Source organism: Schistocerca serialis, chromosome 4 (genome assembly GCF_023864345.2).
Source record: "Schistocerca serialis cubense isolate TAMUIC-IGC-003099 chromosome 4, iqSchSeri2.2, whole genome shotgun sequence".
Lineage (NCBI taxonomy): Eukaryota > Metazoa > Arthropoda > Insecta > Orthoptera > Acrididae > Schistocerca > Schistocerca serialis.
The window spans coordinates 686,704,495-686,720,641 of NC_064641.1; the positions used below are offsets into that span (position 1 = coordinate 686,704,495).

At 42.6% G+C, this 16,147-nt stretch overlaps 1 protein-coding gene across 1 annotated transcript in view; it reads left to right on the forward strand.

Moving 5' to 3' along the window:
* Positions 1–16,147, forward strand: part of LOC126474695 (serine/threonine-protein kinase par-1-like) — a 486,927-nt gene that overhangs the window by 284,333 nt on the left and 186,447 nt on the right. The window contains exons 4-5 of the mRNA XM_050102173.1: positions 2,855–3,067; positions 9,099–9,237. Of these exons, the coding sequence (XP_049958130.1) occupies positions 2,855–3,067; positions 9,099–9,237 (352 nt within the window). The remainder of the gene's footprint in view (positions 1–2,854; positions 3,068–9,098; positions 9,238–16,147) is intronic.

Genomic DNA, 16,147 nt, shown 5'->3' on the forward strand with positions numbered 1-16,147 from the left:
TTCAGCCAAAGACCTCAAGACTAATTCTCTACCATTCTACTATGGAACAACGCGCGGTAAAAGCAAACAATTAAATCATTCTGTACAACCTCTGATTTCTTTATTTTATTCCCGTAACCATTTCTCCCTATGTAGACGGGTCTGAACAAAATATTCCTGTGCAAACTCTGATTCCTCTTATTTTATTACGATGTTAATTTCTCCTTATGTTGGTGGACATCAACAAAATACTGACATTTCGTGAAAAGATCTCGTCGCAACGAAAAAGGCCCCTGTTTTGATGATTGCCACTCCAACTCACGGTTCATATCCGTGACGCTCTCTCCCCTGTTTCGTGATAATACAAAATGAGCATCCCTTCTTTGAACTTTTGCGATTTACTCCAGAGGTCCTGTCTGGTTAGTATATCATACCGCACAGCAGCACTGCAGCAGTGTGCAATCCAACGTGACACCAAGATATTTGGCCGTTTTACAATTCTCGAGACGTTCACCTCTCCATATTACATTTAATTCACGATTTGCCTCCCTGTTCTTTAGTTGATCTGTCGCATCTTCTTTCGGCCAGTGAAACGCAGTCTTTGCTGCGCCTTCCTCTGACCAAGGAAAAATCTCTATAAGCACCGGAAATCGATCCCGTGTGCTCCGCATGGCAGTCAGTTGCACTGACCATTCAGCTTCGGAGGCCGATCTCTTATCTTATAACGCCACTTAATATTAATCATACTTCTGTCAAACCACATCGCCAACACTTTGATTCTCTTCTTTCCTTCTTTCGCACAATCCATGATTCAGATCATACAGTGCTGTACCCCTGATGAACAGCCTCAAAAATTTCCTTCTTACTCTAAGACAGGCCACTTTTTGGTGAGGAATCCTTTCCTTCCTTATGCTGCTGTGGTTTTTATATAATCTTTTTTCATTAGTAGTGTCTTATTTTGCTTCCAAGGTAGTAGAACTGTTTCACTTCATCCTCTATATAATCCCCAGTTTTGATGCTAATTTCGGCGTTGAAATCATCCCCACTGCTTAAATACATTCGTCTTCGTTCCTTTACTCTGAGTTCATATTCTGTGCTCAGTAGACTGTTCATCCCATTCAACAAGTCCGGTACTTCAACGTCACCTTCACAAATGACGGAAATGTCATCAGCGAATATTATCACTGATACCATTTCATCATGAATTTTAATCCCATTTCTGAATTTTTACGTTTTTGCCTTCATTGCTTCTTTGATGTACTGGTTCAACTGTAGATAGGAATGACAGGGGTCCTACCATACATCCTTTTCATTATCAGCATATCTCTCTTGGTTTTCCATTTTTAACGTTCCATCTTTCTTATTGCACATACTGTTTTTCCTTATTTCTGAGGATTACAAAGATCTCAGATCACTTGCACCATGAACAAGTATTTCAAAAGGTCTACTTACTTACTTTCCGTGTCCGGAACTAGAGTTCAGACTTCCAAAAATCAGCAGCCAATATGGCCTTGTCATTTGCCTCCCACAAGTCATTCATTTTGCAGGACTGGCCTAAATATGGACAGATAAGCAGGTGTTTAGGATCCGGGACAGAACCACACAGACAGAGAATGTTCTCATTCTCTTTTAGGAAACCCCATTGCTGCAGGTTTCTCTTGCATTTTGGCACTTCTACCCTCATACGGTTTAGGGTTCTCCAGACTGTGTATGGTAGGTCTCCACCAGGCGCCAGTTCTTCTTTTACATCTTTATGGGGGTTTCTCAGGTCGATTTCCGACCTTTTCAAACGATTCTCTGCAGCCGACCCTTCCATGGCTGGGGTACATGACAGGAAGTTCTTCCTCGAACAAAGCCGTCGGTCAGCAGGCTGGTGTCCATATAAAGGATGTCGCATGTCCTTTTCTTGCTTGGTTTTTTCGGCTCCGGCAGCGATGTCACGTCGTACGTTGGGCGGTGCGATCCCCATGATTAAGTACATCTTGTGCACTGGGGCTGGCCTCAAGCACCCGGTAACAATCCGTGCCATTTCATTCACCGCGACATCAACTTTTCTCGCGTGTGTTGATTCAGACCATACTGAAGCGGCGTATTCCGCGGCTGACACACTGAGCGCAAGGGCTGAAGTTCTCAGGACTTTTGGGTTTGATCCCCAGGATCCGCTGGTTAGTTTCCTGATGATGTTGTTTCTAGTTGAGACTTTTTCCCTTGTGGCATTACAATGATTTTTATAGGTCAGTGTGCAATCCAACGTGACACCAAGATATTTGGCCGTTTTACAATTCTCGAGACGTTCACATCTCCATATTACGTTTAATTCACGATTTGCCTCCCTGTTCTTTAAATGGAATGCACAGACCTGCGTCGTGAAAGGGTTCGGCCTTAGGTGGTTTGCCTCATAATACTGGGAGAGAGCTTCCAAGGTACTGGTTAATTTCTCCTCTACATCCATAAAATTGTTACCTTGGGCTGCAACTGCAGTGTCATCGGCATACATAAATTGGCGTGTGATGTTTGGCACCGGTTGGTCATTTGTATATATATTATACAGAGCTGGGGCGAGGACGCTTCCCTGAGGTAGGCCATTCCTCTGATTTCTCCACCTGCTCTTCTTGCCCTGGAGACAGACAAAAAATCTCCTATTATGCAGGAAAGGTCTGATACTATGGAAGGAAGATTACTGTGTAACGTGTTATCGACGATGAGGGCATTAGAGATGGCGCGAATTAACACATCAAGATGATCCCTTCAGTATGAGAGTTGTTGACATTGCTAAATAGGCACATGCGTGTTCCACGGAAATGTCTATGTCTTAGAGTAGTTGCAATGCTCAGCTACTGACGCACTACTGTATGTCCGTATGCCTACGTTGCAGGGGCCAGTTCGCGTCGGTGTGGCGGTGCCGGTCTCGTGAGACTGGCCAGGTGTTCGCCGCCAAGTTCTCCAGCCGCACGCGCTACGGCGACGACTGCAGTGCCGAGATCCGCCACGAGATCGCTCTGCTGTCGCTGTGCGCTCCGTCGCCCCGCATCGTGCGCCTGCACGACGTCTTCGAGACAGACAACGAGATCATCATTGTGCTCGAATAGTGAGTACACCGCGCCCTTCACGAAACTCCAATCAACTGTACAACATAAGCTACTCAGTTAGAGATTTATATCATTAGTAAACAAAGTATAATGTTGAAAGCACAATAATGAGTAGTTTAATCTTTATATATAAGTGGTAGTGTCCTGGCTAACTGACTGACTGATTCACCATCGCCCAGCCCAAACTGCTAAGGTTAGGAACTTGAAATTTGGAGAAGATGTGTATCTTATATTGTAGGTGTCATTTAAGAAGGGCTTTTTGGACATTCCAACCTTAATGGGGTGCAACAGGGGAAGAAGAGATTTTTTGGAAAAAGTCGCTATTAAGGCAATTTTGAAGCTAGACGTGCGAAAATTGGGTTTGGTTTCTCGGTCAGAAATAAAGAAACACATATTTCAGCATTTTTGGAAATTTAATTCTATAGGGGTGAAATAGTGGGCGAAAGCTTTTTTTAAAAATATATCATCATTAAAGAACTACTAAAGTATTTTTAAAGCTACAACTATGATCACTGACACTTGACATTTCGGTTACAAATAAAAAAATACGTGTGACTGTGTTTTTGGAACCTGTATCTCTAAGAGGGTGAAACAGGGTTCAAATGGCTCTGAGCACTATGGGACTTAATATCTGAGGTCATCAGTCCCCAAGAACTTAGAACTACTTAAACCTAACTAACCTAAGGACATCACACACATTCATGCCCGAGGCAGGATTCGAACATGCGACCGTTGCGGTCGCGCGGTTCCAGACTGAAGCGCCTAGAACCGCCCGGCCACACCGGCCGGCCTGGTGAAATAGGGCTTGAGATTTTATATGAAAATATTTATGAAAGCATTTTTAAAGCTAAATCTAATAAAATTTAAATTTGGCTTCTCATTCAGAAATAAGAAAAATACGCATTTACCGTTTTTGGAAACTCAACCACTAAGGGGGTGAAATAGGATCATACTGGTCGTTGGTTGTGTTCCAAAAATGAACAGCATAAACACAGAAGTGATGACACTTTCTGCAGGACCTGACCATCATTTTGTAGGACAATGCTCAAGCAAGTACAGTGCAAGCTGTTACTGATTTGTTTGACTGATAGGGCTGCTAAGTGCTATACCACCTACTGCACTCCCCTAACTTAAGCCCTCGTGAGTTCAACTCGATTTCTAAACTGAAGGAAACACTTCAGGGCATTCGTTTCAGAACTGCTACAAATTCGTCGAGCAATAGACCGCGCCGCTCGAACTGTCAACACAACTGCCACTGCTAAGATTATCCTTCGACCTCCACATCGCTGGCAACGGGTTATACACAATGCTGGTGACTATTTTGAAAGTCAGTAAAACTTTAAAACACGTATCTATATTGTACGAGCTGTAAATAAATAGTTGTCACTATTAAAGTTCCAACCCTCGTACAGACTCGGATGTAGACAGACTGCAGCTCCTCAGTATCCTACCAGTGACGCGTAATCAGCTGTTTCCTTTAACCAGAACTGAGCCAGTACGGGCGTTCCACTTCATGTCTCACTCACTGTTAATTTAAAATATTTATGGCAAAGATGACTCTAGCCATATTAAAGGCTACCAGGCTACTATGTTTCGTGGAGTGGACAACATTGCATTTCTCTACATCATGATCTCGTTGCCAGTCTTTGTACCAAGGTAATATTTTTGTCAAGATCTCACGGATGTTACGCAACTTATAACTGCTAGGCGTGGCTTTGGTGGCTGGACGAAGCACAATGTAGAAGCGGGAGAAGTCAGGGTTCGAATCCCAGGCAAACAGATTTAACCTGTTGGGAATATTAAACGGTATCAGTGTCCAGCTAGTGCACAAAAGCTGCAGTCGTGTTTCCTGTGACCTTGATATGAAGCGGACATTAAGCCGCAGTTAAAAACTAAAAATACGTCTCGCTCATACGTGGAACGAGATTTGGCCAAACGTGGCCTCTGTGTGGCCGGGCAGCTGGCGACCTTGCGCAGAAGCCTGAACCTCTGCTAATGGAAGCTTGCGCTGGCCGTATCACAGGCCATGCCGTCTCTCAGGATTAATAACTTTGTAATCAAATTACACGTCTCGTGGCTCCGTATTTGGCGGCAGGGGCCTTTTAATCTCTCGCAGTGGCGGCCTGCTACGTTCGTGTAGCCACTTCACAGACTAATACTCAGCCTACCTCCTTCATAATCTGTAATTGTGTTCGTGAGAGGGAGATTCTGACCAGTTGTCAAGGCTAAGGGAGGGCTTTACATTTTTTCGTCGAGTTGCCAGCCTTTCAGTCAGTGTGATGAACTCGGCCATTATATCTTGTCATAATCTTTTCATCTTTGTGCAAGTGTATTACATGACCGGCTTTACATGCTCAGAGCACTGCAGTTTTTGCCTCTTTGCTCTCCTTCGGAGGTTAACTGGTCCAAGATGCCGTAGCATGTGTCCCGCCAATTTGCTCCTACATCTGTTCAACTTTTTCGCACACTTATTTTTTCTTTTTCCGTGTGATACTAATTTTTTTTAATATTGTATCTTACCTATTCACTTAGCTTTCAATGCCATCCGATAACACAACACTTCAGTTCATTTCCGCCATTAAAGAAGCCAGGTCTGTATCATACTTCCCGCAGTGCCGCCCGTGAGTACCAGAAGAAAAATCTAATAACATGTCCAAATTCTTTCTACTGTGTAGAAATCCGCAGATTGCTGCCATGTCGTATGGGAAGGCAAGAACGTCGAAAGACGCGTGATCAGTAAGTAAGACAGTAAGAATATGCCAGACGCTAGATGTCACCGTGCTTGTCGTCGAGTTCTATACAGAGACGTCAAACCACAGTGCCATGATCCTTTGCAACGGCAGCCATTTTGGTGCTTTACAAAGCTGCAGCAGAAACTGCTTAGAATAAATTTGTGATGCAGAGAACTTCGAAATGGGGCTCTGGACTGCACTGCCTTATAGTAGCACTCGTCAAAAGGGATCCTGATTGGTAACTTCCTTTCCTGAAACTATAAAGTCAAGAACAAAACATGCAGTGTTGGCGTATTTGCTTTTGTCTCTGGTTCTTCGGCCAACGTTTAACGCTTTTCTTGACGTTTCACCAGCACGAGTGGCTAGCGTTGTCATAGATTGCTGGTGGCAGTGGGGGGTGAAACTTTGACAATGCTAACCACTCGTGCTGGTGAAATACCAGGAAAATCGTTAAACAAACGTCGACCGAAGAACCCAAGACAGAAGCTAACAGGAAATACGCCAACAAATGAGTAATTAACTAAAAATTTGTACCACGTGAAAAATACTTTGTTTGCCTGCCCCCTCCTTCGTGGAAAGTCAATCAAATTTTTGGATTTTATACAACAAAAATAACTCACAGTCGATATTAAATTTACAATTTACTTTTTTTCTTCCCCAAATATACGTAGGGTGAAATCTAATGGCCTGTCAACACTTTTGGGACGCGTAAATGTAATCTCACAATACTGTTAATTACACTACCACTCCAGAAGATTGTTGGAATCTATAGGATGCTGTTATGCCTAGTATCAGTCTCACATCATAAAGGAAAATTTGGGGAATCTTCGCTGTTAGTGCTGTGGTTGTGTATTATTAATTGCTTACCATTGGAGTATAGCGCAGTGCCTAATGGACTATAACGTCAAAGGTATGCGGTTAAATCTTGTCATTTCTGAGATTTTCGCCTACTGCTGCTGTCGTCACTGACAGTGTGTATTATACGTGAAATATATTAAGTTGCACAGTGGTTCAGAGCCCGCAAAAAACTGCGGGCTGGGCCCGTATGACTGGTAGTGTTAGTCAGTTCAAAGGACAGTGGAAGGCGCTCTGGTTTCCAAATCAGCTTTGGGCTGGGGACTGGTTTACCTTATTATGCTCAGTGTCGCTTTGTAGCGACATAGTTGAAATATTATCCTCATCGTTCCAAAAACTGTCACTGGTCATCTACCAGTAATTACGCATTTATGAGATCAGTTTAATTGTTTACCTTCACACACCTAATGATGTAAGTGTGGGGAGTATATTAATTCCCACTGGCAGAGGCTGAACACTCTCAGGCAAGGAAGCACTAGCAGAGAAGGAAGTGAGACATGGTAGTAGCCTATACCCTATGTTTCTCGACCTGTAGACTGAAAAGGCAGTAAGAGAAACCAAGGAGAAAAACTGGAAGGAAATAAAATTATAGGGAGAAGAATCAGAAGCTTTATGGTTTACCACCACACTGCATTTCTCACAGAGACGGTAAAGAACTTCGAAGAGCGGTTTAACGTAATGGGTAATGTCTTCAAAAGAGGTTGTAAGATTAATATAAACAAAGTAAAAAAAGGATAACAGAATGTAGCCGAATTAAGTCACGCAATGCTAAGGGAATTAGATTAGGAAATGCGTCACTGAAAGTAATAGTTGAGTTTTGTAAGCTGGGCTACAAAATTATTCACGATGGCCAAATTAGAGAGGATATAGCAGCAAAGTGTTTCTGAAAAGGAGAAATATGTTAAAAGCGAAGTCTTTTCTGTAATTATTTGTCCAGCTATGGCCTTTTACGCAAACAAAACATGGGTGATAAATAGTTCCGAAAAAAAAGAAGTTACGGGAAGATAGTGCTACTGAAGAATGCTGAAGAGTAGATGGGTGAATCGGATAGCAGAGTGGTGCTCAGTCGAATTCTACATCTACATATACATACATACTCCGCAATCCACCATACGGTGCGTGGCGGAGGCTACCTCGTACCACAGTTAGCATCTTCTCTCCCTGTTCCACTCCCAAACAGAACGAGGGAAAAATGACTGCCTATATGCCTCTGTACGAGCCCTAATCTCTCTTATCTTATCTTTGTCGTCTTTCCGCGAAATGTAAGTTGGCGGCAGTAAAACTGTACTGCAGTCAGCCTCAAATGCTGGTTCTCTAAATTTCCTCAGTAGCGATTCACGAAAAGAACGCCTCCTTTCCTCTAGAGACTCCCACCCGAGTTCCTGAAGCATTTCCGTAACACTCGCGTGCTGATCAAACCTACCAGTAACAAATCTAGCAGACCGCCTCTGAATTGCTTCTATGTCCTCCCTCAATCCGACCTGATAGGGATCCCAAACTCTCGAGCAGTACTCAATAATAGGTCGTTTTAGTGTTTTATAAGCGGTCTCCTTTACAGATGAACCACATCTTCCCAAAATTCTACCAATGAACCGAAGACGACTATCCGCCATCCCCACAAATGCCATTACATGCTTGTCCCACTTCATATCGATTTGCAATGTTACGCCTAAATACTTAATCGACGTGACTGTGTCAAGCGCTACACTACTAATGGAGTATTCAAACATTACAAGATTCCTTTTCCTATTCATCTGCATTAATTTACATTTATCTATATTTAGAGTTAGCTGCCATTCTTTACACCAAACACAAATCCTGTCCATGTCATCTTGTATCACTCAACGACGACACCTTCCCGTACAACACAGCATCATCAGCAAACAGCCGCACATTGCTATTCACCCTATCCAATTCGAGAGAAAAGAAATTAATGCCACAGCGGAACTAAATGAAGAGGTCGGTGGACAGGACACATACTGAGGTATCAAGGAACAGTCAGTTTTGTAACTGAGGGAAGCGTGGGAAGTAAAAAGTGAAGAAGAAGACCAAGGCTTCAACACAGTGAGAAGGCTCAAGTGGATGCAGATTATGCAGAAATGATGAGTTCTTCACGGGATAGACTAGCGTGCAGAGACGGTCAAGTTAGTAGGGCAATGTTAACTTATTAGTGATTTTATAAATGTTCAAATGTGTGTGAAATCTTATGGGACTTAACTTCGAAGGTCATCAGTCCCTAAGCTTACACACTACTTAACCTCAATTATCCTAAGGACAAACACACACACCAATGCCCGAGGGGGGACTCGAACCTCCGCTGGGACCAGCCGCACAGTCCATGACTGCAGCGCCTGAGACCGCTCGGCTAATCCCGCGCGGCAGTGATTTTATAAGGAAAGAGGACTAATTTCTGATAATGCATTGTTTCTTCGTGTGTTTGCAGCGCTCCGGGCGGCGACCTGCAGACTATTATCGATGACAACCTGGTGCCTTTCGAATCGGACGTCGTCAAGTTCGTCCGCCAGCTTCTAGAGGGCCTGGTGTATTTGCACGAACGCCGAATCGCCCACCTCGACATCAAGGTAAGGTGTCTTCAGTCTGTTGCGCGCTCCGGCTTTGTCTTCATTGAATGTGATCTCCTCTGAGGTTTTGTACCGTGCCCGTCTTCAAACGGTGTGCGGTATCAGGCAGAAGTTACAGTGCAGCGCCACTTAGCGACCAGGGATAGTTCAGAAGCAACAAACCAGCTCTGTCACACGTGTGTAGTGGCTCTGGAGGCACAACGCATAAGAAAGCGATGCTGTACATTACTGCAAGGATCAAAATTGTTTGTTCAGTTAGCAGAGAGAGAGGGTGGATATAAAGACAGATTTCAATGTCGGCGACAGAAACCAGTACCTGTTTCAGAACAATCGTTAATTGTTTTCTTGCACTCATCTGTTTATCACGCAACCGTGCACCCAGCGTTGGATTCCTCAGCATAGAAGACACTGCCAATGGCAGCGCCACACCTTCAAAAAACCAAGTTCATTAATATTCAACATCAACAATATTAATTATATTCTAGATTCTAAGAAGGTAATGCTCCAACCACAGGGAGCTTCACGTACAACGCAAAAGTATGTCTGCAGTTCACACGGAACGTGCACTGGGAAACGACAGCTGGCGCATGACGGCTCGACCCGTCTTCCCAATGTTGAGCACAGACCAAGGGTCAGTTCGACTAACTTAGGCTTCCCTTTATTTACAGCGGGTGCTCAAAATGACGTCTCGCTGCGGCTTGAGCAACCTGACAGCTTCAGAAAATAATGTCAGACACTCAACCGAAACTCTTGAAATCTCAAATCGAATACAGTCTTTTAACTCTGTTTGACTTGTGGCCCCACAAATGTTAGAAGTGGTAAGTGGCTGGCGGTTGTGGGGCGAGGTGGGGGGGGGGGCGTTTAAAAAGAAATCAGAGCGCATGAGCATAATAGAAACATAAGGAAATATTACTTCCTGTCAAATACAACAAAAACACATGAACTCAATATCTAAAACAAAATGTCGACTCGACAAAATATTTGACTCTTAAAATAAATGTTGCTAAGAACAGGAAATCACGAGGTAAATCAGCGAGTCTACAACTAATTTACTACACAAGCTGGAATGAACAATAGCGAAATAAGATTGGCGGGTGCAAGTTCAAGATACAATTCACAAATAACGTACAAATGAGAACTGACGTGATACAGCTGAACCTAATACAGGTTGGTTCTTGCAGACAAGATAACAGCAACCAGCTACTTTTTATAATGCTATTTATTTACATAAATAGAGCTGTTTATATAAATAAATAGCATTATAAAAAGTGATTGGTTGCTGTAATCTTCTCTGCAAGAATCAACTTGTATTCTGCATATAGCAATGGGCTCACAGTGTCAGTTTCCGACAAAAAAAACCTAAAACTAATATTAATTCTGTCAATTAACTAAACGTAACAAGAAATAGAGAACTTAGACAACATAGAGACAAGTCTATTGCACGCAGAACTTCAGACAAGATACACAAGTCCATCAAAAACAAACACTGGGCCAGCAGATTAGATATAAGATCATCCATTAAAACACGATAATAATATAAGCGCACACACCAAGGATCTAATCAACATACACTGAGATGACAAAAGTCGTGGGATAGCGATAGCCACTTACACATCTATCTACATCTACATCCATACTCCGCAAGCCACCTGACGGTGTGTGGCGGAGGGTACCTTGAGTACCTCTATCGGTTCTCCCTTCTATTCCAGTCTCGTATTGTTCGTGGAAAGAAGGATTGTTGGTATGCCTCTGTGTAGGCTCTAATCTCTCTGATTTTATCCTCATGGTCTCTTCGCGTGATATACGTAGGAGGGAGCAATATACTGCTTGACTGTTCGGTGAAGGTATGTTCTCGAAACTTTGACAAAAGCCCGTACCGAGCTACTGAGCGTCTCTCCTGCAGAGTCTTCCACTGGAGTTTATCTATCATCTCAGTAACGCTTTCGCGATTACCAAATGATCCTGTAACGAAGCGCGCTGCTCTCCGTTGGATCTTCTCTATATCTTCTATCAACCCTATCTGGTACGGATCCCACACTGCTGAGCAGTATTCAAGCAGTGGGCGAACAAGCGTACTGTAACCTACTTCCTTTGTTTTCGGATTGCATTTCCTTAGGATCCTTCCAATGAATCTCAGTCTGGCATCTGCTTTACCGACGATCAACATTATATGATCATTCCATTTTAAATCACTCCTAATGCGTACTCCCAGGTAATTTATGGTATTAACTGCTTGCAGTAGCTGACCTGCTATTTTGTAGCTAAATGATCTATCTTTCTGTGTATTCGCAGCACATTACACTTGTCAAAATGAGGGTAGTCTCACGTACAGCAGCTATAAAAGGGCAGTGCATTTGTGGAGCTGTAATTTGTACTCAGGCGATCACGTGAAAATATTTACAACATGATCATGGCCGCACGACGGGAACTGGCAGACTTTGGACGCGGAACGGTAGTAGGAACTACACGCATGACACATTCCAGTTTGTAAATCGTTAGGGAATTCACTATTCCAAGATTCACTGAGTCAAGAGTGTGCCGAGAATACCAAATCTGAGGCATTACCTCTCAACTCGGGCAACGTAGTGGCCTCCGGTCTTCACTTAACGACTGAGAGCAACGGCGTTTGCGTAGAGTGTCAGTGCTAACAGACAAGCAACACTGTGTGAAATAACCGCAGAAATCAATGTGGGACGTACGACGAACGTATCCGTTAGGACAGTACGATGAAATGTGGCGCTAATGGAATATGGCAGCAGATGACTGACGCAAGGGCCTTTTCTAACTGCAGGACATCGTCTGCAGTGCCTCTCCTGGGCTCGTGACCGTACCAGTTGGACCCTAGACGAATAGAAAACCGTGGCCTGGTCAGATAAGTCCCGATTTCAGTTGGTAAGAGCTGATGGTGGAGCTCAAGCATGGCGCAGACACCACGAAGCCATGGACCCAGATTGTGCAAGCTGGCGGTGATTCCATAATGGTGTGGGTTATGTTTACATGGAGTGGACTGGATACTCTGGTCAAACCGAACCGATCGTTGACTTGGAGACCATTTGCAGCCATTCATGGACTTCATGTTCCCAAACGACGATTGCATTTTTATGGATGACAATGCGCCATGTCACTGTGCCAAAATTGTTCGTGATTTGTTTGAAGAACATTCTGGACAATTCGAGCGAATGATTTGGCCATAGACATCGCCCAATATGTCTCTCTCTAGCATGAAATAGAAGGTGTTGATAAATTACAATGTTCGATTTCGTGAGAGTGATTGCACCCCACGAGCATGATGTAATCCTGGGCAGAAAGAAGGTCAGCATCGGTCGTAATGTCATCTCTCTTTTTTATTCCACTGCACATCTAGATTTTAACTGACAGTGCAGTTCTTATCAGCGCCTTATAAAAAGTCATGTAGACTGATCGTAATTACAGCGATACACATTCCAGTCTAACTCACCCATGTACAAGTTGGACTAATGCTTGTGCATGCCTGAGTTACGCTGGAATGTGTGTCGCTATAGTTACGTTCAGTCTACATGACTACGTATAACGCACTGAGGAAAGCTCTGCTTTGAACTGAAATATAGATCTCCAATGCAGTAAAACAGAGGGATGACATTACAACCGATACAGACCTGCTTCCTGTGGCGATCTATACGTTAGTTATACAAAAGTAACCTTAAGCAAGTAAATAACTTACAGAAATGTTTCATGCAACACCCAATGCAGTATATCTTCAAGTTTCATTCCCACCTAACACTACTAGTTCCAGGCGTTCCACTAGGTGGCATGCGCTGAGTTATTCCAAGAATCATCATGGAGTCGTGTAATGGTGCAGGTCGTGCACAGTGGTGTTAATGGTTTCATGAGTCCAAATCCGCTGCTACAGTTCAGAGAGAATTCAGGACTAAATATCGCAAGCCATCACATCAGAGACAACCTGCAATAATTGGTACATTTTTTTCACTGAAATTGGTTATGTATCACATAGGACGCCGGGTCAGGGTCGGCCAACAGTATCAATGCAGGAAGTGAACAAGTTTGGCAGACTTTCGTTCGTAGTCCAGACAACTCAGCGAGACGTGGTGGCTTGCGATATTAGTCTTGAATTGTCTCTGAACTGTAGTAGTAGTTCTCCATTAAGAGTCATTAAAAACAACACTGCACAAACTCTGCACGTTTATAGGACTCTATGATGACTGTCAGAACGAACTCGTTCGCACATGCCACCTGGCAGGAACGTCGGGTACTAACGCTGTTAGGTGGGAATAAAACTTGAAGGTATACTGCATTGAACGCTGTATCACACATTTCTTTATGTTATTGTTACTTTTATATAGCTAATCCGTAAACATATTTATAAATGTCTTCACGAACATATCGCCACATCACTGGAAAAGCGTACAACACAAAATTGATATTTGAAGGCAAGCCAACATTCCATATACGACTCTGTTCTTGCATTGTTCAACAAAAATAAAAACCCTCCTTGTAAACAGAAATTACACGACAAGAAAGGAAAACAAACATATACACATTGTTAACCGACACGCTATCTGCCACAGTGTCCGAACAATTGGCCGAATAGTGCAGTGGACGGTGATATTGGTTCAAGCCAGCGAGGAGCCAGTGTTTTCGTCGTAAGTGAAACATCAAGTCTTCACTAGATCTTGGTACGTGTAGATTCATCCCTCAAGACAACGTCAGTTCACCGGACGATGAAAAAAAGTAGTCATCCCATAAGAAGTGCACACAAGTCGGTTTGTAATGCTGTACATGATGTAGAACTGGTACCATGTGGTCATGGTAGCGAAGTGGTGTATGTGTGCCAATCAGTGGTTGTATGGATCAGCTCAGCAACATGAATGCACATGGCGACGTGACAGAATGGAGCTGTCGCCTTTTTCTGTGCTCATTACCACACCGTTAATGAAGTTGTTAGATTTGTTGGTGTATCAGTGTGGAGTGTCCTACGTGTCTCCATGGAATGGTGTATACACATAGGCAAGTAGCACAGAGTTTGAATAGTGGTCGTGAAAGCATCGTAACGAACAGTGACAAATGTCACGCCTTGACAATGGAAGTCGGTTTCAAACCCGACAGGAGCTGCTGCTGTCCATTTCAACCAGCTTCCGAGTGAACATTGCGAAGTGAAGGGAACAGCGTACAAGACTGGTCCCCACCTCGTCTGTACGGTAGTTCCTCGCTGTAGTCGCCAGACGTCCATTGTATACCAGAATGGTACCATACCCAGTCTGGAAATATGTATATGAAGTGATGAAGCAATGAAATACAGTGCTTCATTTGCTTTAAAAGAAAGATTTCCTGCAATTTCTACGAAGTTGTAAAAGAGGAAGGAACATATAGTTGTCTCGTGGTCTTCAGTCCGAATACCGGTTTGAGGTTGCTGTCCACGCTATTGTATCCTGTGCGACCTCTTCATCTCCGAATAACAACTGCAACCTACATCCTTCTGAATCTGCTTACTTCGTCTCCCTCTACGATTTTTATTGCCTACACTTCCCTCCAATATTAATCTACTGGTCCCTTGATGTCTCAGAACGTATCCTATCAACCGATCCCTTATTTTGTTCATGATTTGTCACGAATTTCAGGTCTCCCCACTTCTAATCAGTACCTCCTCATTGGTTAGGTGATCGACACACCTAATCTTCAGCATTCTTCTGCAACATCACATTTCGAAACTTTCTATTCTATTTTTGTCTAAACTGCTTATCGTCCATGTTTCACTTCCATGCATGGCTACACTTCAGACAAATCCCTTCAGGAAAGACTTCCTAACACATAAATAAATATATATTCGATATTAACAAATTTCTCCTCTTCAGAAGTGGTTTTCTTGCCATAGCCAGTCTACATTTTATATCCTCTCTACTCCGTCCATAATCAGTTATTTTGCTGCCCGAATAGCGAAACTCATGTCCCACTTTAAGTGTCTCGTTTCCTAATCTAATTCCCTTATGGTAACAGTAATAAACTAAAAACTTAACAATTCATTCATTGCATACTATAAAAATAAAAACTAGTAGATCTGCTGCATGTGTCTACATAATATTGTAACCTTCCCGTACAAATAAAAAATTTAAAATAAAGATATGTAACCTCCCGAACAGAAAATAAAAAATAAAAATAATTAAATATGCATAATTAAATTCTGACGTATGAAAGCTGATAAATCTTAACTCATGAAAAACTGATAAAGTTTGACGTAAGCAGCGCTACGCCATGGCCCTGTGAAGTCAATCTGAATCTGTCCGTTAGAAATAAACTTAAAAATTCTTACCTCGTGATGGTGTCGCCGGATAACGCTGTCTATATATCAGCTCGTAAATGGCACAACTTAGAGCAATGCTGGCCTATCTACTAATACTGGATAACATTTGTCTCAGATCTGAATTACTAGAAAAACTGACTTTACTTAGTGACACATATGCACAGCTGGTCGTCTGATTACTAAAGAGCACATGACTATAATCTGACAAAAATTCTGGAATATTTTAATTTAGATAAATGATTGGATAGGGACTGGCATTGACTTAGGGGCAAATTATATTTTTATAACTGACTGGTAAAAACAATTGTATTTTAAAATTTTCTTACGTTATTGATAAAGATCTACATTCCATTACACGGGAAAATTGAATATATTACAAATCTGGGTCAACTGGTGCTGACGAATCACAAAAGAAAAGATTGAAAGAAATTCATATTAACATCTCAGACAAGTGACTTAACTATGCGCATGCCAATAAAAAAATAATAAAATTTACCTTACAATAGATGGTTGACTTAATTACACTGTTGATTTTTCATTATGTTAACAATTATTCATTTTTTCATCATCATCTGATTCTATGGTATCATTTAGCTCTGCGGCTGATCACAATTG